The sequence below is a fragment of the Tachyglossus aculeatus genome, chromosome 22 (assembly GCF_015852505.1).
Source record: "Tachyglossus aculeatus isolate mTacAcu1 chromosome 22, mTacAcu1.pri, whole genome shotgun sequence".
Lineage (NCBI taxonomy): Eukaryota > Metazoa > Chordata > Mammalia > Monotremata > Tachyglossidae > Tachyglossus > Tachyglossus aculeatus.
In genome coordinates, this window is record NC_052087.1 from 32,632,747 (window position 1) to 32,656,140 (window position 23,394).

A 23,394-nucleotide genomic window follows, 5' to 3' on the forward strand; every position below is an offset into this window, starting at 1 on the left:
GTCCCCCGGCCCCCAGCTACCTCGAGCAGACGGGCTGGCGGACCATTTAGGCTGGTGGGTGCCCGGCCCCCACTGCCCTCAATCAATCAATCGCATTTATTTGTACAATTTGTACTTCCCAAGCGCTTAGTACAGTGCTCTGCACATAGTAAGCGCTCAATAAATACGATTGATGATGATGATTTATTGAGCGCTTACTGTGTGCAGAGCACCGTACTAAGCGCTTGGGCAGTCCAAGTCGGCAACATAGAGAGACGGTCCCTACCCAACAGTGGGCTCACAGTCTCAAAGCCCTCCTTCTCGGGGGTTCACAAAGACACGGCTTCCAAAGGCGCCTTTCTTTATTAAATCTGTTGGGACGTCCACAGATCGGAAATAGAAAATAAAAATAGAAACGGACCCGGCTCGAAGCTGCAGGCCTGACCGTGTGCCCGGGGGCAGGGAGGGGGCACCTACGTGACGGTGCCCAAGCGAGAGAGGGTCTGGGTTCTGCGCCGCCCCGGCGCCCGTCTCCCTTCTCCCCAGATCCAGCGGGGAAGCCGCCCCGAAGGCAACCGCCCAGACCGTAGTCCGTGCTACGAGGGAGGCCGATCGGGTGGCTCGGAGTCGGGAGAACGCTCTGGCCGAGGGGAGCGGGGGCGGACGGGGCAACCGACGGGCGCGGGAGGGAGGTGGCGGGGAAGGAGACGGCTCCGTTTCTACTCCTCGTCGGATCCGGAAGCTGACTCCTCCGAGCTGGGGGGCGTGCTGGCCACCTCTTCCTCTTCGGAGTCCTAAGGAACGGGAAAGGGCAGCTGGGGAGAAAGCACTTCCGACCTGCTTCCCGATAGGGAAGCCCATCGTTCCCTACAGACCTATCACCGCCGCCCCCGTCTCCTTTGGAAACCCCTGAAACCATCGCCCTAGCCCTGCTCCACACCCCCCACCTGCCCCCTTAATAATAATAACAATAATGATGGCATTTATTAAGCGCTTACTCTGTGCAAAGCACTGTTCTAAGCACTGGGGAGGTTACAAGCTGATCAGGTTGGCCCACGGCGGGGCTCAGATGACTACTGTAAACTGTACAGATGACTGTCAACTGTAAAAGACAGTAGACTTTTCTAGACAGTGAGCCTGTTGTTGGGTAGGCACCGCCTCTATATGTTGCCAACTTGTACTTCCCAAGCGCTCAGTACAGTGCTCTGCACACAGTAAGCGCTCAATAAATACGACTGAATGAATGAAGATGAGGTAACTGAGGCACAGAGAAGTGACTGTAAACTGTAAAAGACAGTAGACTTTTCTAGACTGTGAGCCCGCTGTTGGGTAGGGACCGTCTCTATATGTTGCCAACTTGTACTTCCCAAGCCCTTAGTACAGTGTTCTGCACACAGTAAGCGCTCAATAAATACGATCAGATGAATGAAGATGAGGTAACTGAGGCCCAGAGAAGTGAAGTGCCTTGCCCAAAGTCCCACAGCTGACAATTGGCGGAGCCGGGATTTGAACCCATAACCTCTGACTCCAAAGCCCGAGCTCTTTCGGCTGAGCCACGCTGCTTCCCTGAGCATCCCAGCCCAGCCCCACGGCACCTCACTCCTCCTCCTCTTCTTCTTGCCCTTGTTCTCCCCCGACGAGCTCTCGTCACTCGACACGAACTCTTTGCTCTTGAAGCTCTCGCTCAGCAGCTTGGGCGAAGACTTGGAAGCAGGCGAGCTTTTGGAGGGGGTCGATTTCTTCTCCACCTTCACCTTTCCTTTCTTCTTCTTTTTGGACTTGTCCCTGCAACCCGAGGAAGGCGGGGAAAAGGACGAGCGCCTGACTTTGAGGCCCCCGTTACCAGTAGGGCCAGGGGCCAAAACACCTTCAGTTCCCACGCAGGTCTTTCACGCGAGTGGAAAAGGGGACCCTTTTCCGATCCGCCCTTCTCTTGGAGCCGACGCCTGCGAATTGTTCTGAGCCACCCTCGCCCCTGTCACCCCCCAACCTCTCCCCAGCCTTTACCCGATCGGGGTGGGCCTGGGGCATCCGGTCCGGCCCCCACCCCCCACCCCCGACCCCTCCTGACGCTTACTTCTTGGACGAAGAGTCGCCACGGCCTCCTTCGCTGTACTCCTTCATGGCCTTCTCGTACTCCCTCTTGGCTTCCTCAGCCTTGCGGTCCCACTCCTGTCCCCCACAGACACCACGTGAAACGGGAAAGCCCCCCGCCGCCGTCCGGATCTTGTCGGCCGCTGCCCGCCGTGGGCTTCCTCCTCCTCCCACCACCCCCGGGACGGTCCCTCCCCTGCAGCAGGCTCACCGACTCTAATAATAATGACGGCATTTGTGAAGCGCTTACTATGTGCCGAGCACTGTTCTAAGCACCGGGGAGGGGGATACAAGGCGATCAGGTTGTCTCCATCCCCATTTTACAGATGAGGCACCGAGGCGAAGCTGGGATTAGAACCCATGACCTCTGACTCCCAAGCCCGGGCTCTTTCCACTGAGCAACGCTGCTTCTCTCCCCTGCCCCGTTACCTCTTTCTTCTCCTTGGTCATTCCCTTCCAGATTTCTCCGGCTTTCTTCGACAGGTCGGTGATGCTGATGCCCGGGTGGTCGGCCTTGATCTTCTCCCGGCTGGCATTCAGCCACAGCATGTAGGCGGACATGGGCCTCTTTGGAGCATTGGGGTCTTTCCCCTTCTTACCCTGGGGGAAGAGGTGAAGTCCTGAGCCTGAGGATAAGCCCAGAAGTCAGCTCTCCTCCCTGTGGAGGGTCCGTTGGGACCCCCACTCTGAGGGGAGAGGGATGGCGGGCACTCCCTTCCCTTCAGACGAAAATCCCCCTCCCCCGGCAGGGCAGAGGTCCCAGTCTTCGGCGACGAAAGACGACCGCTTCTTGGGAAGTGGCCCCAAAGCCACAGATCCCTGCGGGGGGCACGGGCCTCGCCCAAAGGCCGAGATGAGGTGAAGACAACTGCTTCTTGGGAAGTGGCCCCAAAGTCACTTCCCAAAGCCTCAAAAATCTCCCGTGGCTACCAATCAACTTACGCATCAGGCAGAAACTCCTCACTCTGGGCTTCCAGGCTGTCCATCCCCTCGCCCCCTCCTACCTCACCTCCCTTCTCTCCTTCTCCAGCCCAGCCCGCACCCTCCGCTCCTCTGCTGCTAATCTCCTCACTGTGCCTCATTCTCGCCCGTCCCGCCATCGACCCCCGGCCCACGTCATCCCGCTGGCCTGATATGCCCTCCCTCTGCCCATCTGCCAAGCTAGCTCTCTTCCTCCCTTCAAAGCCCTACTGAGAGCTCACCTCCTCCAGGAGGCCTTCCCAGACTGAGCCCCCTCCTTCCTCTCCCTCTCCATCCCCCCCGCCTTACCTCTTTCCCCTCCCCACAGCACCTGTATATATGTTTGTATGTATTTATTACTCTATTTATTTGTACACATTTATTCTATTTAGTTACTATGTTTTGTTTTGTTCTCTGTCTCCCCCTTCTAGATTGTGAGCCCGCTGCTGGGTAGGGACCGTCTCTCTATGTTGCCGACTTGTACTTCCCAAGCGCTTAGTCCAGTGCTCTGCACACAGTAAGCGCTCAATAAATACGATTGAATGAATGAATGAAAGCCACAGATCCCTCTGGGGGGGGGACGGGCCTCGCCCAAAGGCCGAGCCGAGGTGAATCCAGCCTCCCAGATCCCCTCACCTCCACGGGCTTCTTGCGGGGTTTGCGCTCCTTGACGACTTTGGCCTTCTTGGCCGGTTTCTTCTTCTTCTCCTCGCGGTCGCTGTCACCTTCGTTGCTCGAGGAACTGGCGGAGGCGTTGCTGTCGAACCTGGGACGGAACCGGGGGGGCTCAGTGACGGGAGACGGAGAGAAAGGAGGGAGTAGACTTTTCTAGACTGTGAGCCTGTTGTTGGGTAGGGACCGTCTCTATATGTTGCCAACTTGTACTTCCCAAGCGCTTAGTACAGTGCTCTGCACACAGTAAGCGCTCAATAAATACGATTGAATGAATGAATGAAGGAGGGAGGGAGGAAAGAAAAGGAAGGAGGGAAGGGGGACGGGAGGGAGAACTACCAGACCCTCTAAGGGGTCTAAGAGGAAGAAGGCAGCGTGGCTCAGTGGAAAGAGCCCGGGCTTGGGAGCCAGAGGTCATGAGTTCTAATCCCGGCTCCGCCACTTGTCTGCTGTGTGACTTTGGGCAAGTCACTTCACTTCTCTGGGCCTCAGCTCCCTCATCTGTAAAATGGGGATTAAGACTGTGAGCCCCTCATGGGACAACCTAATCACCTTGTATCCCCCCCAGCGCTTAGAACAGTGCTTCGCACATAGTAAGCGCTTTACAAATACCACCAAAAAAAAAAAAAAAAAGCCCTCAGACATTTGGGCAAACAATACCCCAGAGACCTGAAGCCTCGTCTCCCACAGCCCTTTCCCTTCCTCTTAATAAGAATAATAATGGCATCAGCTAAGCACTTACTATGTGCCACGCACTGTACTAAGCACTGGGGTGGATATAAGCACATCAGGTTAAACACAGTCCCTATCCCGCACGGAGCTCCCAGTCTTAATCCTCATTTTACAGATGAAGTAACTGAGGCACAGAGAAGCTAAGTGACCTGCCTAAGGCCACACAGCAGACGAGTGGCAGAGCTGGGATCAGAACCCGTGATCTACTGATTCCCAGGTCCGTGCTCTATCCGCCATGCCGTGCCGGTTCCCCGTCTGGAGGGTAGCCCCTCATCCTCTTCTAGGGAGAGCTGTGCCCTAGGGAAGCCGGTTCCTGGCATTCATTCATTCATTCAATCGTATTCATTGAGCGCTTACTGTGTGCACAGCACTGGACTAAGCGCTTGGGAAGTACAAGTTGGCAACATATAGAGACGGTCCCTACCCAACAGTGGGCTCACAGTCTAGAAGACCAGCAGCCAGGAGGGCCAGGTCAGCTTCGTCTCCGCAAGCCCTTGGCCCAAATCAGTCCCCGCTGCACAGCACGGAAACCTGGTCCTGCCCCGCTTGCCCCTGAAAAGAGGGAAGCAGCATGGCCAGGTGGAAATCTCAGCTCTCCCAGTTATTAATAATAATAATAATGACATTCATTAAGCACTTACTATGTGCAAAGCACTGTTCTAAGCGCTGGGGAGGTTACCAGGTGATCAGGTTGTCCCACTGGAGGCTAACAGTCTTCATCCCCATTTTCCAGATGAGGTCACTGAGGCCCATAGAAGTGAAGTGACTTGGCCAAAGTCACACAGCTGACAATGGGTGGAGCCGGGATCTGAACCCCTGACCTCCGACTCCAAAGCCCGGGCTCTTTCCACTGAGCCACGCTGCTTTCTCTCAGTTAAGTGACTTGCCCAAAGTCACCCAGCTGACGAGCTTGTAACCTCCCCAGAGCTTACAGCGGTGCTTTGCACATTGTAAGCGCTTAATAAATGCCAGCACCATCATTATTATTGTTATTGTTAGACGGGCTTGCAGATGGCTCTCAATGGCACGCCCAGGCCAGGGCCTGGGCCGGCTGGAAAAGGCCGGCTATGGTCTCCCCTCTCCCCCAAAAGCTCCGCAGGCCCCAGCCCCAACCCCCCGGCCCCAGCCCACACTCACTCCTCTGCCACGTCATCCTCCTCGTCACCTGGGTTGAATGATTCATCTGAGAGACAGAGAGGGACGCGTCAGTTTTCCTGCCCCGGAAAGCGCGGGGAATCGGGGAGACCCCGCCCGGACCCCAAGGCGGGGAGGGGAAGGACTGTGAGCCCACTGTTGGGTAGGGACTGTCTCTATGTGTTGCCAATTTGTACTTCCCAAGCGCTCAGTACAGTGCTCTGCACATAGTAAGCGCTCAATAAATACGATTGATTGATTGATTGATTGACGGGGCGGGAGGCGCCGGGGGCTCACCCGTCTCGTCCCCAGAGTCGTCGCTGCTGTCGTTGGCGTTCTCCTCGCGGATCTTCCCCTCCTCCTTCATCCTCTCCAGGTAGGCGTCGTGCTGGTCCTCGTCCGAGTCGGCGTACTCGTCGTAGCTGGGGTTGATGCCCTGCCGGGGCCAGCGGGAAGGAGGGTGAGGACCCCCCCGCCTGCCGCCTCTTCCGAACCCCCTGCGGCCGGGGCACGCTCAAGACCACACCGAGCGAGCCCGGGAGGGGGACCAGAATCCCGCCTGGCCAACCGGAGCCGGGAACGCCACACCAGGTTGGCATGCGAGAGCCGGGTTAGAGCTGACCGGGACGCCCCCCTCCCCGCCGGCCCCCGAGGGGCCCATGCCTGGTTAGGGGGGACACCGCAGCCACTCCAAGGAGACCTGCGCCGGGGGGGAGGGGGGGAGGGTCGCACGCACCTCTTTCTTCTACGAGGACAAGGAAAGAAGAGAGAGTGAGGAGGAAGTCCAAGAGAAACGACCACCCTGCCCCACCTCCGAAAGGCCGGGGGGTGGGCAGGGAGGGAAAGCGGGGGAGAGGAGGAGCAGCAGCCCACCCACCCCACCCTCTCAGCAGGTACCTCCTTCAGGCCTCGGTTCTTGATGTTCAGCTTCTTGGCATTGACGAAGTCAAAGAGCTTCCCGTACTCCTCCCTGCACGGGGAGATACACCTTGTTACCGAGACACGGACACGCGGGCGGCTTTCTTTCATTCATTCATTCACTCATTCATTCATTCATTGGGCGCTTACTGCGTGCAGAGCACTGGAGTGAGCGCTTGGGAAGTACAAGTCGGCAACATATAGAGCCGGTCCCTACCCAACGGCGGGCTCACAGTCTAGAAGGGGGAGACAGATGACAAAACAAGACGTATTAACCAAATAAAATAGAGTAATAAATACGTACAAACATATATACATACATCCAGGTGCTGTGGGGAGGGGAAGGAGGTAAGGCCTGGGGGATGGGGAGTGGGAGAGGAAAAAGGGGGCTCAGTCTGGGAAGGCCTCCTGGAGGAGGTGAGCTCTCGGTATTCATTCATTCAATCGTATTTATTGAGCGCTTACTGTGTGCAGAGCAGTGTACTAAGCGCTTGGGAAGTACGAGTTGGTAACAAACAGAGACGGTCCCAACCCAACAGCGGGCTCACAGTCTAGAAGGGCAGGCAGCGCTTAGAACAGTGCTTTGCACGTAGTATAAGCGTTTGACAGATGTCGTTATTATTATTATTATGGTCCCCTCAGGCCTTCCCGTTCTCCAGCCCCGCACAGGGCCCAGGCGGAGACGCTTTCCCGCTACAGCCCGGGATCTGCGGTGCCCGGACGGGTGGCATTCGCCCCATAAATTCCCCGGCCCGTAGGTGAGAGCATCGGGGGGCACGGGGCAGAGGTGAAGGAGCCGGCGGAGAGCAGAGGTGAAGGAGCCAGCGGGGAAGGGGAAGCGGAGGGAGCGACAAGAGGGAGCTCCCGGGGAGGGGAGGGCGGGTCCAACCGCTCGGTAAGCCGCGGCGGCGCCCACCTCTCGATGCTGCTGAACGTGTACTGCGTGCCCTGCTTAGTCTCGATCTCAAAGTCGAAGGAGCGGGTAGTGGTGGTGCCGCGGGCGAAGTTGACGAAGGAGATCTCGTCGAAGCGGATGTGCACGGGCGGTTTGTGCACGTAGATGAAGCCCCGTTCCAGAGGGTACAGCAGGCCGGAGCTGGCCTTGTAGGAGCAGGTGATGCACTGGGCCCCCGAGTGCCTGCCAGAGGGCACGGGTGCCACCCGGTCAGCCCACCGAGGAGCCGCCGCGGGCCCCCCGGGGGCGTCGCCCAGCCACCCGCTCGGCCCTGGGGTGGTCTCATGGGCTCCACCGGGGACGGAGTCAGGGTCACAGTGGTGATGCTAACCCCGAGCCCCATCTGGGCACATGCAGGCCCCGCTCCCGGGGCCAAGTGAAAGGCCCAGCCTCTCTGCTTAGCCCCGTCCCGTCCACCCCCCTCATCCCCGGGCCCGCTCTTGGCGGGCAGCAGCGGCTCCTCACCCCTGGAAGTTTCCGGGCACTGTGATCTTGCGGTTCACCAGAGCCTTCATGACCCGACTGACCATCTCGTACAGGGAGCCGGACATGTTCTTGGTGAGCCGGCCCTCAAAGCGCTTCTCCACCTCGTCCCTGCGGGCAGAGGCCAGACCTCAGAGGGGAGCACGGCCCACCCCGCCCCGATCCCGCACTCACCCGGCTCCCCAACCCAACGGGGAGAGGAAGGCCCCGGGGGGGTGGGGGGGGGAAGCCGCTCACTCGTTCATGTTCAAGGTCAGGGAGATGTCCTCGTCCTTGGAGAAGAGCAGGATCAGGAAGTGATAGCGGGTCTGGCCCTGCTTTATGGGCGGGTCCAGGCTGATCTGGGAGGAAAAGAGGGGGACAGGGAGCTGGGGGGGACGGCAGACGCCCAGGGGCCCGGAGGATTCGGCCGCGCCCACCCAGGAGGCCCGGCACCTCCCATGGTCCCCCCTCCTCACCACGAAGAACATCTGGCGCTGGTCCTTGTGGGGCAGCAGGAAGAGCCGCAGGACGGTGGTGTACGGGATCTTATAGTCGAAGGTCTTGCCGTGAAGGTGCAGGAAGGTGGGGTAGATGCGGATGTCGTAGCGGCCCCGGGGAGTCAGGCACTGCAGCTCTCGGAAGATGCAGATGGCGTCGCCCGTGGCCTGGATCACGTCCGCCTTGGACAGCACGTTCTGGGCAAACGCCTGGGGGCCGTGCGGGGGGTGAGGGGACACGGAGCCGGAGCCCAACTCCCCCGCCATCCACACCCGCCACGAGCAGCCTCACTAGACGCTTTTATTTCCGGGCTGCTGAGGCTGGCGCTGAGGGCCGCCGTCCCCCCCGGGCCAACGCCGAACGATGGCACGGGCTACGGTAGAAATTCGGGAAGGGCCCAGGTGGACTTAGCTCCTTGTGGGTAGGGACTGTGTCTATCAACTCTGCCGCACTGTACTCTCCCAAGCGCTTAACGCAGCGCTCTGCACATAGCAAGCACTCAAGAAAAGCAGCGTGGCTCAGTGGAAAGAGCCCGGGCTTTGGAGTCCGAGGTCGTGGGTTCCAATCCTGGCTCCGCCACTTGTCAGCTGTGTGACTTTGGGCCAATCACTTAACAATAATAATAATAATGATGGCATTTATTAAGCCCTCACTAAGTGCAAAGCACTGTTCTAAGCGCTGGGGAAGTTACAAGGTGATCAGGTTGTCCCACGGGGGGCTCAGACTTAATCCCCATTTTACAGATGAGGGAACTGAGGCCCAGAGAAGTGAAGTGACTTGCCCAAAGTCACACAGCTGACAGTTGGCAGAGCTGGGATTTGAACCCATGACCTCGGACTCCAAAGCCCGGGCTCTTTCCACTGGGCCATGCTGCTTCTCTGGGCCTCAGTTCCCTCATCTGTAAAATGGGGATGAAGACCGTGAGCCCCCTGTGGGACAACCTGATCACCTTGTAACCTCCCCAGTGCTTAGAACGGTGCTTTGCACAGAGTAAGCGCTTAATGAATGCCATCATTATTATTATTATTATTATTAAGAAATATTAGTGGTTGACTGACTGGAGCCAGAAGCACGCTGCTCAGAGAACTCAATCGCATTTACTGAATGCTTACTGTGTGCAGAGAACTGTACTAGGTGCTTAGAAAGTACAATTCATTTACCCAGTCGTATTTACTGAGCGCTTACTGTGTGCAGAGCATTGTACTAAGCGCTTGGAAAGGACAATTCAGCAACAAATAGAGACAATCCCTGTCCACAATGAGCGCACAGTCTAGAAGGAGGGGACAGGCATCAAAACAAGTAAGCTGCTCAGAGAACTCAATTGTATTTATTGAGTGCTTACTGTGTGCAGAACTGTACTAGGTGCTTAGAAAGTACAATTCATTTACCCAATCGTATTTACTGAGCGCTTACTGTGTGCACAGCATTTACTAAGCGCTTGGAAAGGACAATTCAGCAACAAATAGAGACAATCCCTGTCCACAATGAGCTCACAGTCTAGAAGGAGGGGATAGGCATTAAAACAAGTAAGCTGCTCAGAGAACTCAATCGTATTTATTGAGTGCTTACTGTGTGCAGAGAACTGTACTAGGTGCTTAGAAAGTACAATTCATTTACCCAATCGTATTTACTGAGCGCTTACTATGTGCAGAGCATTGTACTAAGCGCTTGGGAAGTACAATTCAGCAACATATAGAGACAATCCCTGTCCACAATGAGCTCACAGTCTAGAAGGAGGGGACAGGCATTAAAACAAGTAAGCTGCTCAGAGAACTCAATCGTATTTATCGAGTGCTTACTGTGTGCAGAGAACTGTACTAGGTGCTTAGAAAGTACAATTCATTTACCCAATTGTATTTATTGAGTGCTTACTGTGTGCAGAGAACTGTACTAGGTGCTTAGAAAGTACAATTCATTTACCCAATCGTATTTACTGAGCGCTTACTGTGTGCAGAGCATTGTACTAAGTGCTTGGGAAGTACAATTCAGCAACAAATAGAGACAATCCCTGTCCACAATGAGCTCACAGTCTAGAAGGGGGGGACAGGCATCAAAACAAGTAAACAGGCACGAATAGCATCAATGCCAATAAATAGAATTATAGGTATGTACAATAAGGAGAGACAATCCCCGCCCACAACGGGCTCACGGTCTAGAGGGACCCTGAGCGTCTCCCCCGCCCCGCTCCCCCGACTTTGTTTCCCCCTTCCCCTGCCCTCGCCGATCCCTCACCTCGACAGGGTCGACGCCATCCTCCTGGGTGGGCGGCACGTAGAAGCGCACCTCCATGAGAGAGACCTCGGCATCGTCGTTCTGGTGAAACTCCAGGGTGACTTCGTTCTTTCCCGTGGTACACTGGGACACGTTGCTCAAGGGGATCTCGAAGACGGGTTGCTCCCCGATGTCAAAGGACAGGAGCTGCCCTGCCGGGGAGGGAAGGGACGAGTCAGCCAGCCAGCCAGCGGGGACGGGAGAGGAAGACCCCCCTCCCTGGCCCCCCAAAAGGCTCCGCCTCGTCCTCTGGTTCACACCTGGGGACCGCACGGCCCCTCCTCCCCTCCAACACTCACCGCCAAACTTCACCGTCCCCCAGTTCCAGCCCTTTACGCAGAGGTCTTTCTCTGCCAGCTCCAGGCGATAGTTGGCTTTGAAGAAATCCGACAGCTTTTCAAACTCCTGCAACGGTGTGAGTTATATATATATATATATATATCAGGACTAAGTCCCACACTGTAGTCCCGGGCCAGATGGGAAAGACAACTCCAGCCCACCCCCAGGAAGGCTCTCACACTCACCCCTTTGGCAACAAAAAGGGAAGACCCAGCAGCAATAAATGCCTGAGACCTCTTCAGATACAAAAGGCCCTAAACCCCCCCAAAGTGAAAAACGTGCATATATATATATATATCAGGACTAAGACCCACACTGTAGTCCCGGGCCAGATGGGAAAGACAACTCCAGTCCATTCCCAGGAAGGCTCTCACACTCACCCCTTTGGCAACAAAAAGGGAAGACCCAGCAGCAATAAATGCCTGAGACCTCTCCAGATACAAGAGGCCCTAAACCCCCCAAAGTGAAAAACATGTATATGTATGTATATATATGCATGTATGTATGTATATATATGTATGTATATATGTATGTATGTATGTGTGTATATGTATATATACACATCAGGACTAAGACCCACACTGTAGTCCCGGGCCAGACCAGAAAGAAAACTCCAGTCCAACCCCAGGAAGGCTCTCACACTCACCCCTTTGGCAACAAATATATATATATATATATATACATATATATATATATATATCAGGACTAAGACCCACACTGTAGTCCCGGGCCAGACCGGAAAGACAACTCCAGCCCATCCCCGGGAAGGCTCTCACACTCACCCCTTTGGCAACAAAAACAGAAGACCCAACAGCAATAAATGCCTGAGACCTCTCCAGATACGAAAGGCCCCAAACTCCCCAAAGTGAAAAACGTGCATATATATATTTATATACGTGTGTGTGTGTGTATACACACACACACACACACACACACATATGTATATATGTATATATCTGGACTAAGACCCACACTGTAGTCCCGGGCCAGACCGGAAAGACAACTCCAGTCCATCCCCGGGAAGGCTCTCACACTCACCCCTTTGCTAACAAAAACAGAAGACCCAACAGCAATAAATGCCTGAGACCTCTCCAGATACAAAAGGCCCCAAACTCCCCAAAGTGAAAAACCTGTGTGTGTATATATATATATATATACATATATATATGCATATATCAGGACTAAGACCCACACTGTAGTCCCAGACCAGACCAGAAAGACAACTCCAGTCCATCCCCAGGAAGGCTCTCACACTCACCCCTTTGGCAACAAAAACGGAAGACCCGACAGCAATAAATGCCTGAGAACTCTCCAGATACAAAAGGCCCTAAACCCCCTAAAGTGAAAAACATGCATATATATACATATATATATATACATATATATATATATATCTAAAACGTGCATCCACTCCAACAGAGGGAGAGGGTGCAGGGGGGCAACGGACATTTGGCCCTCTCCTCAGAACACGGTGCCCCTTCGGGGGGAGGAGAAAGCCTCGCCGAGCGTGCCCGTTCCCCGAGGTGGCAAAGAGAGAGCGGGACTTGGCACGGCGCGGAAAGGCTGAAGGAGGGCGGAGCTGGATGAGCAAGGAGGAAAAGGGCAGCAGAGCCGGGCTACAGGGTGGGGAACGGGGCAGGCCTCACCGATTCCCGGAAGCCGTCGTACTTGTAGACGTGGCCGTTCTTGGTGAGCAGCTTGAGGCCGTGGCCCAGGGCCACCCGACGCCAGATGCCCTCGGACAGCTCGCCCGCCTGGATGTTGTCCACTTTCCCCGTCTTGCTGTTCTTGAAGATGATGCCCTGGCGGCTCAGTCGCAGCCGGCCGTCGTTCTGTGGGCGGGTGGCGTCGAGAGGAGATCACCAAGGGGCAGGGGCAGAAATCCCGGGGCCGCCCCCTCCCATCTTCTAAGGTCACTCCAACACCCTCTCTGTCTCCCAGCAGGCCGTGGCCGGAGCGGCGGACACACCTTCTAACAACTCGGAAAACCCTTCCCCGAAGGGACCCCGGATCTTCCGTCCTTCAAGGGAGAACGGGGGCCGGGTTAGAGAACTGCCTTCTGCCCGCTGTTCCCCGGGAGTCAAATAAAACCCCCACTGCTGGGTGACTTGGGGAAGCCCCTTCACTTCTCCGTGCCTCGGTTTCCTCACCCAGCGTGGCTCAGGGGAAAGAGCCCGGGCTTTGGAGTCAGAGGTCATGGGTTCAAATCCCAGCTCCGCCAAGTGCCAGCTGGGTGACTCTGGGCAAGTCAATCAGTCAATCAATCAATCAATCGTATTTATTGAGCGCTTACTGTGTGCACACTTCACTGAGCCTCAGTTACCTCACCTGGAAAATGGGGATTAATGTGAGCCCCCACGTGGGACAACCTGATCACCTTGTAACCTCCCCAGCGCTTAGAACAGTGCTTTGCACATAGTAAGCGCTTAATAATAATTAATTAATGATTAATAATGCTTAATAACGAGAAGCAGCGTGGCTCAGTGGAAAAGAGCCCGGGCTTTGGAGTCAGAGGTCATGGGTTCAAATCCCAGCTCTGCCAGTTGTCAGCTGTGTGACTTTGGGGCAAGTCACTTCACTTCTCTGGGCCTCAGTCCCCTCATCTGGAAAATGGGGATGAAGACTGTGAGCCCCCCGTGGGACAACCCGATCACCTTGTAACCTCCCCAGTGCTTAGAACAGTGCTTTGCACATAGTAAGCGCTTAATAAATATTATTAAAAATAAATAAATGCCATCATTATTATTATCTGTAAAAGGGAGATAAGATAGCCATTCTCCCTCCCGCTTAGACTGTGGACCTCAAGTAGGACGAGGGGTGCGTCCGACCACTTTACGTTGTAACCCCCCACTCCCAGGACTTGGCACATACTGAGCACCTAAAAAAGACCCCAGTTTTTATTGCTGTTGTTATTGGTACCCCCCCTGCCCCTTCTTACCATGGAGCCCTTCACCTCCTGGTAGATGTCATTGAATTCCAGTGTCTCTGCCATCTTGGACTGGTCCTAAGCTTGGGCCTCGGGGTCGGGTGGGAAAAGTGGGGAGCCCCGGGGAAGACGGGGGGCCCCAGTCCCCTAATGCAACCACAGGCACCGCCTTCCGGGGGGCAACTGGGGAGAAAAGAGGGGCAGGTGAGGAGGGCCTGTGCAGGCCGAGTCGTCCCCTTCCCTTCCCAATCTGGGCGGTATCGGGGGGAGTGCGATCCCCTTCCCTTTAGATCCCCTAAATCTGGGGTCTTTCATCCATTCAGTCGCACTTATTGAGCGCTTACTGCATGCAGAGCACCGTACTATGCACTTAGAAAAGACAAGTCGCCAACAGATTCATTCAATCGGACTGACTGAGCGCTTACTGCATGCAGAGCACGGTACTAAGCGCTTGGAAAGGCCAATTCGCCGACAGATTCATTCAGTCGGACTGACTTGAGCGCTTACTGCGTGCAGAGAACTGTACTACGCAATTAGAAAGGATAATTCGCCGACAGATTCATTCAATCGGACTGACTTGAGCGCTTACTGCATGCAGAGCACTGTACTAAGCGCTTGGAAAGGCCAATTCGCCGACAGATTCATTCAATTGGAGACTTGAGCGCTTACTGTGTGCAGAGCACTGTACTACGCGCTTAGAAAGGACAATTCACCAGCAGATTCATTCAATCGGACTGACTGAGCGCTTACTGTGTGCTGAGCACGGTACTAAGCGCTTGGAAAGGACATTCATTCAATCGAATTGATTGAGCGCTTACTGCGTGCAGAGCATGGTACTAAGCGCTTGGAAAGGCCAATTCGCCAACAGATTCATTCAATCGGACTGACTTGAGCGCTTACTGCGTGCAGAGCACTGTACTACGCGCTTAGAAAGGGCAATTCGCCAACAGATTCATTCAATCGAACTGATAGCGCTTACTGCGTGCAGAGCACTGTACTACGCGCTTAGAAAGGGCAATTCGCCAACAGATTCATTCAATCGAACTGATAGCGCTTATTGCGTGCAGAGCACTGTACTACGCGCTTAGAAAGGGCAATTCGCCAACAGATTCATTCAATCGAACGGACTGAGAGCTTACTGCGTGCAGAGCACTGTACTAAGCACTTGGAAAGGACATTCATTCAATCGTATTGACTAAGCGCTTACTGCGTGCAGAGCACGGTACTAAGCGCTTGGAAAGGCCAATTCACCAACAGAGTCATTCAATCGAAATGACTGAGTGCTTATTGCGTGCAGAGCACTGTACTATGTGCTTAGAAAGGGCAATTCGCCGACAGATTCATTCAATCAGACTGACTGAGCACTTACAGCGTGCAGAGCACTGTACTAAGCACTTGGAAAGGACATTCATTCAATCGTATTGACTAAGCGCTTACTGCATGCACAGCACGGTACTAAGTGCTTGGAAAGGCCAATTCGCCAACAGATTCATTCAATCGGACTGACTTGAGCACTTACTGCATGCAGAGCACTGTACTACGCGCTTAAAAAGGACAATTCGCCAATAGATTCATTCAATTGAACTGACAGCACTTACTGCGTGCAGAGCACTGTATTACGCGCTTAAAAAAGGACAATTCGCCAACAGATTCATTCAATCGGACTGACTGAGCGCTTACTGCGTGCAGAGCACTGTACTAAGCAATTGGAAAGGACATTCATTCAATCGTATTGACTAAGCACTTACTGCATGCAGAGCAGTGTACCATGCACTTAGGACAATTCGCCAACAGATTCAGTCAATCGAACTGACTGAGCGCTTACTGTGTGCAGAGCACTGTACTACACGCTTAGAAAGGACAATTCGCCGACAGATTCATTCAATCAGACTGACTTGAGCACTTAATGCGTGCAGGGCACTGTACTAAGCACTTGGAAAGGACATTCATTCAATCGTATTGACTAAGCGCTTACTGCGTGCAGAGCACTGTACTACGTGCTTAGAAAGGACAATTAGCCGACAGATTCATTCAATCGAACTGATTGAGCGCTTACTGCGTGCAGAGCACTGTACTAAGCACTTGGACAGGACATTCATTCAATCATAGTGACTAAGCGCTTACTGCGTGCAGAGCAGTATACTACACGCTTAGAAAGGACAATTCACCAACAGATTCATTCAATCGAACTGACTGAGCGCTTACTGCATGCAGAGCACTGTACTACACACTTGGAAAGGACAATTCGCCAACAGATTCATTCAACTGGACTGACTTGAGCGCTTACTGCGTGCAGAGCACTGTACTAGGCACTTGGAAAGGACATTCATTCAATCGTATTGACTAAGCGCTTACTGCACGCAGAGCACGGTACTAAGCGCTTGGAAAGGCCAATTTGCCGACAGATTCATTCAATCGGACTGACTGAGCGCTTACTGCGTGCACAGCACTGTACTAAGCACTTGGAAAGGACATTCATTCAATCAGACTGACTGAGCGCTTACTGCGTGCCGAGCACTGTACTACATGCTTAGAAAGGCCAATTCGCCGACAGATTCATTCAATCGGACTGACTTGAGCGCTTACTGCGTGCAGAGCACTGTACTACGCGCTTAGAAAGGACAATTTGCCGACAGATTCATTCAACTGAACTGACAGCACTTACTGCATGCAGAGCACTGTACTACGCGCTTAAAAAGGACAATTCGCCAACAGATTCATTCAATTGAACTGACAGCACTTACTGCATGCAGAGCACTGTATTACGCGCTTAAAAAAGGACAATTCGCCAACAGATTCATTCAATCGGACTGACTGAGCGCTTACTGCGTGCAGAGCACTGTACTAAGCAATTGGAAAGGACATTCATTCAATCGTATTGACTAAGCGCTTACTGCGTGCAGAGCACTGTACCATGCACTTAGGACAATTCGCCAACAGATTCATTCAATCGAACTGACTGAGAGCTTACTGTGTGCAGAGCACTGTACTACGCGCTTAGAAAGGGCAATTCGCTGACAGATTCATTCAATCGGACTGACTTGAGCGCCTACTGTGTGCAGAGCACTGTACTAAGCACTTGGAAAGGACATTCATTCAATCGTATTGACTAAGCGCTTACTGCATGCAGAGCACGGTACTAAGGGCTTGGAAAGGCCAATTCGCCGACAGATTCATTCAATCGGACTGACTTGAGCGCTTACTGCGTGCAGAGCACTGTACTACGCGCTTAGAAAGGACAATTCGCCAACAGATTCATTCAATCGAACTGACTGAGCGCTTACTGCATGCAGAGCACAGTATTAAGCGCTTGGAAAGGACATTCATTCAATCGTATTGACTAAGCGCTTACTGCGTGCAGAGCACGGTACTAAGGGCTTGGAAAGGCCAATTCGCCAACAGATTCATTCAATCAGACTGACTTGGGCGCTTACTGCGTGCAGGGCACTGTACTACGCGCTTAGAAAGGACAATTCGCCAACAGATTCATTCAATCGAACTGACTGAGCGCTTATTGCGTGCAGAGCACTGTACTACACACTTGGAAAGGCCAATTCGCCGACAGATTCATTCAGTCGGACTGACTTGAGCGCTTACTGCGTGCAGAGCACTGTACTAAGCACTTGGAAAGCACATTCATTCAATCGTATTGACTAAGCGCTTACTGCGTGCAGAGCACGGTACTAAGCGCTTGGAAAGGCCAATTCGCCGACAGATTCATTCAATCGGACTGACCGAACGCTTACTACGTGCAGAGCTCAATCAATAGGATTGAAATTTTGTTTTGTCGCCTGTCTCCCCCTTCTAGACTGTGAGCCCGCTGTTGGGTAGGGACCGTCTTTAGATGTTGCCGACTTTGTACTTGCCAAGTGCCTAGTACAGTGCTCTGCACACAGTAAGCGCTCAATAAATACGATTGAATGAATGTTGCCGACTTGTGCTTCCCAAGCGCTTAGTCCAGTGCTCTGCACACAGTAAGCGCTCAATAAATACGATTGAATGAATGAATGTTGCCAACTTGTACTTCCCAAGCGTTTAGTCCAGTGCTCTGCACACAGTAAGCGCTCAATAAATATGAGTGAATGAATGACTGATGGAGCTGTGTGATGGCCAGTGTGTCCCAGCAGCTGCCATGGCTGCGGGGTTCCCAGCGTTGTGGCCTAGGGCTTCGCAGAGCACTCTGCACATCCCCAGCACCCCCCCCCCCCCTTCCCTCATTCATTCATTCACTCCATCGTATTTACTGGGCGCTTATTGTTCATTCATTCACTCCATCGTATTTATTGAGCACTTACAGAGCACTGTGCTGAGCGCTTGGGAAGTACAAATTGGCAACATAGAGAGATGGTCCCGACCCAACAGCGGGCTCACAGTCTAGAAGGGGGAGACAGAGAACAAAACAAAACATATTAACAAAATAAAATAAATAGAATAGATATGTACAAGTAAAATAAGTAAACAGAATAATAAATCCGTACAAACATAGATACATATATCCAGGTGCTGTGGGGAGGGGAAGGAGGTAAGGCGGGGGGTAAGTAAGCACTTAAATACCGTTATCATTATTATTATTATTATTATTATTAATAAAGTCGGCTGAGAACCATGTGCTTTGCACATAGTAAGCGCTTAACAAATACCAACATTATTATGACCAATCAATCAATCAATCGTATTTATTGAGCACTTACTGCGTGCAGAGCACTGGACTAAGCGCTTGGGAAGGACAAATTGGCAACATATAGAGACGGCCCCTCCCCACCAGCGGGCTCACACTCTAGAAGGGGGAGACGGAGAACAAAACAAACCCTATTAACAAAATAAAACAAATAGAATAAATAATAGAATAATAAATCCGTACAAACATATATACATATATCCAGGTGCTGTGGGGAGGGGAAGGAGGTAAGGCGGGGGGGGGGGAGTAAACACTTAAATACCGTTATTATTATTATTATTATTATTAATAATATATATCCAGGTGCTGTGGGGTGGGGAAGGAGGTAAGGCGGGGGGTGAGTAAGCACTTAAATACCGTTATTATTACTATTATTATTAATAATAAAGTCGGCTGAGAACCATGTGCTTTGCACACAGTAAGCGCTTAACAAATACCAACATTATTATGATCAGTCAATCAATCGTATTTATTGAGCGCTTACTGTGTGCAGAGCACTGTGCTAAGCGCTTGGGAAGGACAAATTGGCAACACACAGAGACGGTCCCTACCCAACGGCGGGCTCACAGGGGGAGACGGAGAACAAGACAAACCCTATTAACAAAATAAAACAAATAGAATAGATACATCCAAATAAAATAAGTAAATAACAAAATAAAATAAATAGAATAGATACATCCAAATAAAATGAGTAAACAGAATAATAAATCCGTACAAACATAGATACATATATCCAGGGGCTGTGGGGAGGGGAAGGAGGTAAGGCGGGGGGGGAGTAAGCACTTAAATACCGTTATTATTATTATTATTATTATTAATAAAGTCGGCTGAGAACCATGTGCTTTGCACACAGTAAGCGCTTAACAAATACCAACATTATTATGATCAGTCAATCAATCAATCGTATTTATTGAGCGCTTACTATGTGCAGAGCACTGGACTAAGCGCTTGGGAAGGACAAATTGGCAACACATAGAGTCAGTCCCTACCCAACGGCGGGCTCACAGGGGGAGACGGAGAACAAGACAAACCCTATTAACAAAATAAAATAAATAGAATAGATACATCCAAATAAAATAAGTAAATAGAATAATAAATCCGTACAAACATAGATACATATATCCAGGTGCTGTAGGGAGGGGAAGGAGGTAAGGCGGGGGGGGGGGGGGGGAGTAAGCAATCAATCAATCAATCAATTGTATTTATTGAGCGCTTACTATGTGCAGAGCACTGTACTAAGCGCTTGGGAAGTACAAATTGGCAACACATAGAGACAGTCCCTACCCAAAGCACTTAACAAATGCCGTTATTATTATTATTATTATTAATAAAGTCGGCTGAGAACCATGTGCTTTGCACATAGTAAGCGCTTAACAAATACCAACATCATTATGATCAATCAATCATATTTATTGAGCGCTTACTGTGTGCAGAGCACTGGACTAAGCGCTTGGGAAGGACAAATTGGCAACATCTACAGACGGTCCCTACCCAACAGTGGGCTCACAGTCGAAAAGGGGGAGACAGAGGAAAAAAAAACCAAACATACTAACAAGATAAAATAAACAGAATAGCTATGTACGGTGATTATTGTTATTGTGGTCCCCACAGGCCTCCCCGTCGTCCGGCTGGGCCCGGCAGTCCCGCGCCCCCCCCGCAGGGGGCGTTGGTTTCGCCCGAGCCCCCCCGGCCCCAACTGGGACCGATCCAACTGGGCGCCTCCCCGGGGGGGGGGCCGCCCCCAGCGCGCGCGCGCACCCTCACCCCCCCTCACCCACCTCCTCCTGCGGCTCCTCCGGCCTGGCGCGAGCGGAAGGAGGCCCGCGTGCGCCGCGCCCAGGCCCGCCGCCGGAAGCCCGGCCGGACAGCGACTGCTCGGCGCGGCTAGAGGGGCCCCCGCCCCCGCGGCCCTTCCGGGGCCCGTCCCCGCGGGCACCATAGAGTGCTGGGAGGTCCGCGGAGGGGGCAGGAGGATGTGATGGGGAAGTCCGGCTCGGAACGGAAGTCGGGACGGCGCCTAGAGCGGCTCAACTCGACTGCCCTGCCCCTCTACCGCGCTTCTTACCATAGAGGGTTTGGAGGACTGCCTCCACCATTCATTCATTCAATCGTATTTATTGAGCGCTTCCTGTGTGCAGAGCACTGCACTAAGCGCTTGGGAAGGACAAGTCGGCAACGTAGAGAGACGGTCCACATTCATTCATTCATTCGTTCATTCATTCATTCAATCATTCATTCATTCAATCGTATTTACTGAGCGCTTCCTGTGTGCAGAGCACTGCACTAAGCGCTTGGGAAGGACAAGTCGGCAACATAGAGAGACGGTCCCTATTCATTCAATCATTCACTCAATCATTCATTCATTCATTCAATCGTATTTATTGAGCGCTTCCTGTGTGCAGAGCACTGCACTAAGCGCTTGGGAAGGACAAGTCGGCAACATAGAGAGACGCTTCCCTATTCATTCATCCAATCATTCAATCATTCATTCATTCAATCATTCATTCAATCATTCATTCATTCAATCGTATTTATTGAGCTCTTACTGTGTGCAGAGCACTGTACTAAGCGCTTGGGAAGGACAAGTCGGCAACATAGAGAGACGGTCCCTATTCATTCATTCAATCATTCATTCAATCATTCATTCATTCATTAATCGTATTTATTGAGCGCTTACTGTGTGCCGAACACTGCACTAAGCGCTTGGGAAGGACAAGTCGGCAACATAGAGAGACGGTCCCTATTCATTCAATCATTCACTCAATCATTCATTTATTCAATCGTATTTATTGAGCGCTTACTGTGTGCAGAGCACTGCACTAAGCGCTTGGGAAGGACAAGTCGGCAACATAGAGAGACAGTCCCTATTCATTCATTCAATCATTCATTCAATCATTCATTCATTCAATCGTATTTATTGAGCACTTACTGTGTGCACAGCACTGCACTAAGCGCTTGGGAAGGACAAGTCGGCAACATAGAGAGACAGTCCCTATTCATTCATTCAATCATTCATTCAATCATTCATTCAATCATTCATTCATTCAATCGTGCGCTTGGGAAGTACCAGTCGGCAACATAGAGAGACGGTCCCTATTCATTCATTCATTCAATCATTCATTCAATCATTCATTCATTCAATCATCCATTCATTCATTCAATCGTATTTATTGAGCACTTACTGTGTGCACAGCACTGCACTAAGCGCTTGGGAAGTACCAGTCGGCAACATAGAGAGACGGTCCCTATTCATTCATTCATTCAATCATTCATTCAATCATTCATTCATTCAATCATCCATTCATTCATTCAATCGTATTTATTGAGCGCTTACTGTGTGCAGAGCACTGCACTAAGCGCTTGGGAAGGACAAGTCGGCAACATAGAGAGACACTCCCTATTCATTCATTCATTCAATCTTACTGATTGAGCGCTTACCGTGTGCAGAGCACTGGACTAAGCGCTTGGGAAGTACAAGTCGGCAACATCTAGAGACGGTCCCTACCCAACAGCGGGCTCACAGTCTAGAAGGGGGAGGCAGACAAAACAAAACATATTAACCAAATAAAATAAATAGAATAAATATGTACAAATAAAATAAATACAGTAATAAATGCATACAAGCATATATGCATATATACAGGTGCTGTATATATACAAAATCAATCGCATTTATTGAGCACTTACCGTGTGCAGAGTACTGCACTAAGAGCTTGGGAAGTACAAGTCAACCTAGAGTCTTTCTATGGGACCGTCTCGGTCCCTATTCATTCATTCACTCACTCATTCTTTCAATTGTATTTATTGAGCACTTTCTGTATGCAGAGCACTGTACTATTCACTCATTCAATGGCGTTTATTGAGCCCTTACAGTGTGCAGAGCACTGTACTAAGCGCTTGGGAAGGACAAGTCGGCAACATGGAGAGACGGTCCCTATTCATTCATTCATTCATTCAATTGTATTTATTGAGCACTTACTGTATGCAGAGCACTGTACTATTCACTCATTCAATCGTATTTATTGAATGCTTACAGTGTGCAGAGCACTGTACCAAGCGCTTGGGAAGTCCAAGTCGGCAACAGAGACGGTCCCTATTCATTCATTCATTCAATCGTATTTATTGAGTGCTTACCGTATGCAGAGCACTGGACTATTCACTCATTCAATCGTATTTATTGAGCGCTTACAGTGTGCAGAGCACTGTACTAAGCGTGTGGGAAGTACAAGTCGGCAACATAGACGGTCCCTATTCATTCATTCATTCATTCATTCAATCGTATTTATTGAGCACTTACTGTGTGCTGAGCACTGTACTAAGCGCTTGGGAAGTACAAGTAGGCAACATATAGAGCCGGTCCCTATTCATTCAATCGTATTTATTGAGCACTTACAGTGTGCAGAGCACTGTACTAGGCGCTTGGGAAGTACAAGTTGGCAACATAGATGGTCCCTATTCATTCATTCATTCATTCAATCATATTTATTGAGCGCTTACAGTGTGCAGAGCACTGTACTAAGTGCTTGGCAAGTACAGTCGGCAACGTATAGAGATGGTCCCTACCCATCAACGGGCTCACAGGCTCCAATATGTGTTGGCAAGCTTCCAGATCCATGCACCACCACACCCATTTAGAGTGTTTATTAATAATACTACCACTAATAATGGCATTTGTTAAGCGCTTACTCTGTGCAAAGCACTGTTCTAAACACTGGGGAGGTTACAAGGTGATCAAGTTGTCCCACGTGGGGCTCACAGTCTTCATCCCCATTT

At 51.7% G+C, this 23,394-nt stretch overlaps 1 protein-coding gene across 3 annotated transcripts; it reads right to left on the reverse strand.

The window, feature by feature from the left end:
* Positions 1–323: 323 nt before the first annotated feature.
* SSRP1 (structure specific recognition protein 1) lies at positions 324–20,470 on the reverse strand. Of its 3 annotated transcripts, none has more exons than XM_038764916.1 (17): positions 20,400–20,470; positions 13,956–14,126; positions 12,664–12,849; positions 10,978–11,083; positions 10,640–10,830; positions 8,386–8,616; positions 8,165–8,268; positions 7,910–8,038; positions 7,406–7,627; positions 6,469–6,541; positions 5,869–6,007; positions 5,575–5,620; positions 3,670–3,799; positions 2,503–2,673; positions 2,057–2,151; positions 1,575–1,764; positions 324–773 (listed from the first exon to the last, which is right to left on the reverse strand). In XM_038764916.1, the coding sequence occupies exons 2-17, from the start codon at positions 14,007–14,009 to the stop codon at positions 699–701; spliced, it is 2,142 nt and encodes a 713-aa protein (XP_038620844.1). In that variant the 5' UTR covers positions 14,010–14,126; positions 20,400–20,470; the 3' UTR covers positions 324–698. The 3 variants fall into 3 exon arrangements, with proteins under 3 accessions (XP_038620844.1, XP_038620846.1, XP_038620845.1); XM_038764918.1 differs by lacking the exon at positions 20,400–20,470 and adding an exon at positions 20,204–20,222; XM_038764917.1 differs by lacking the exon at positions 20,400–20,470 and adding an exon at positions 18,239–18,258.
* Positions 20,471–23,394: the final 2,924 nt, after the last annotated feature.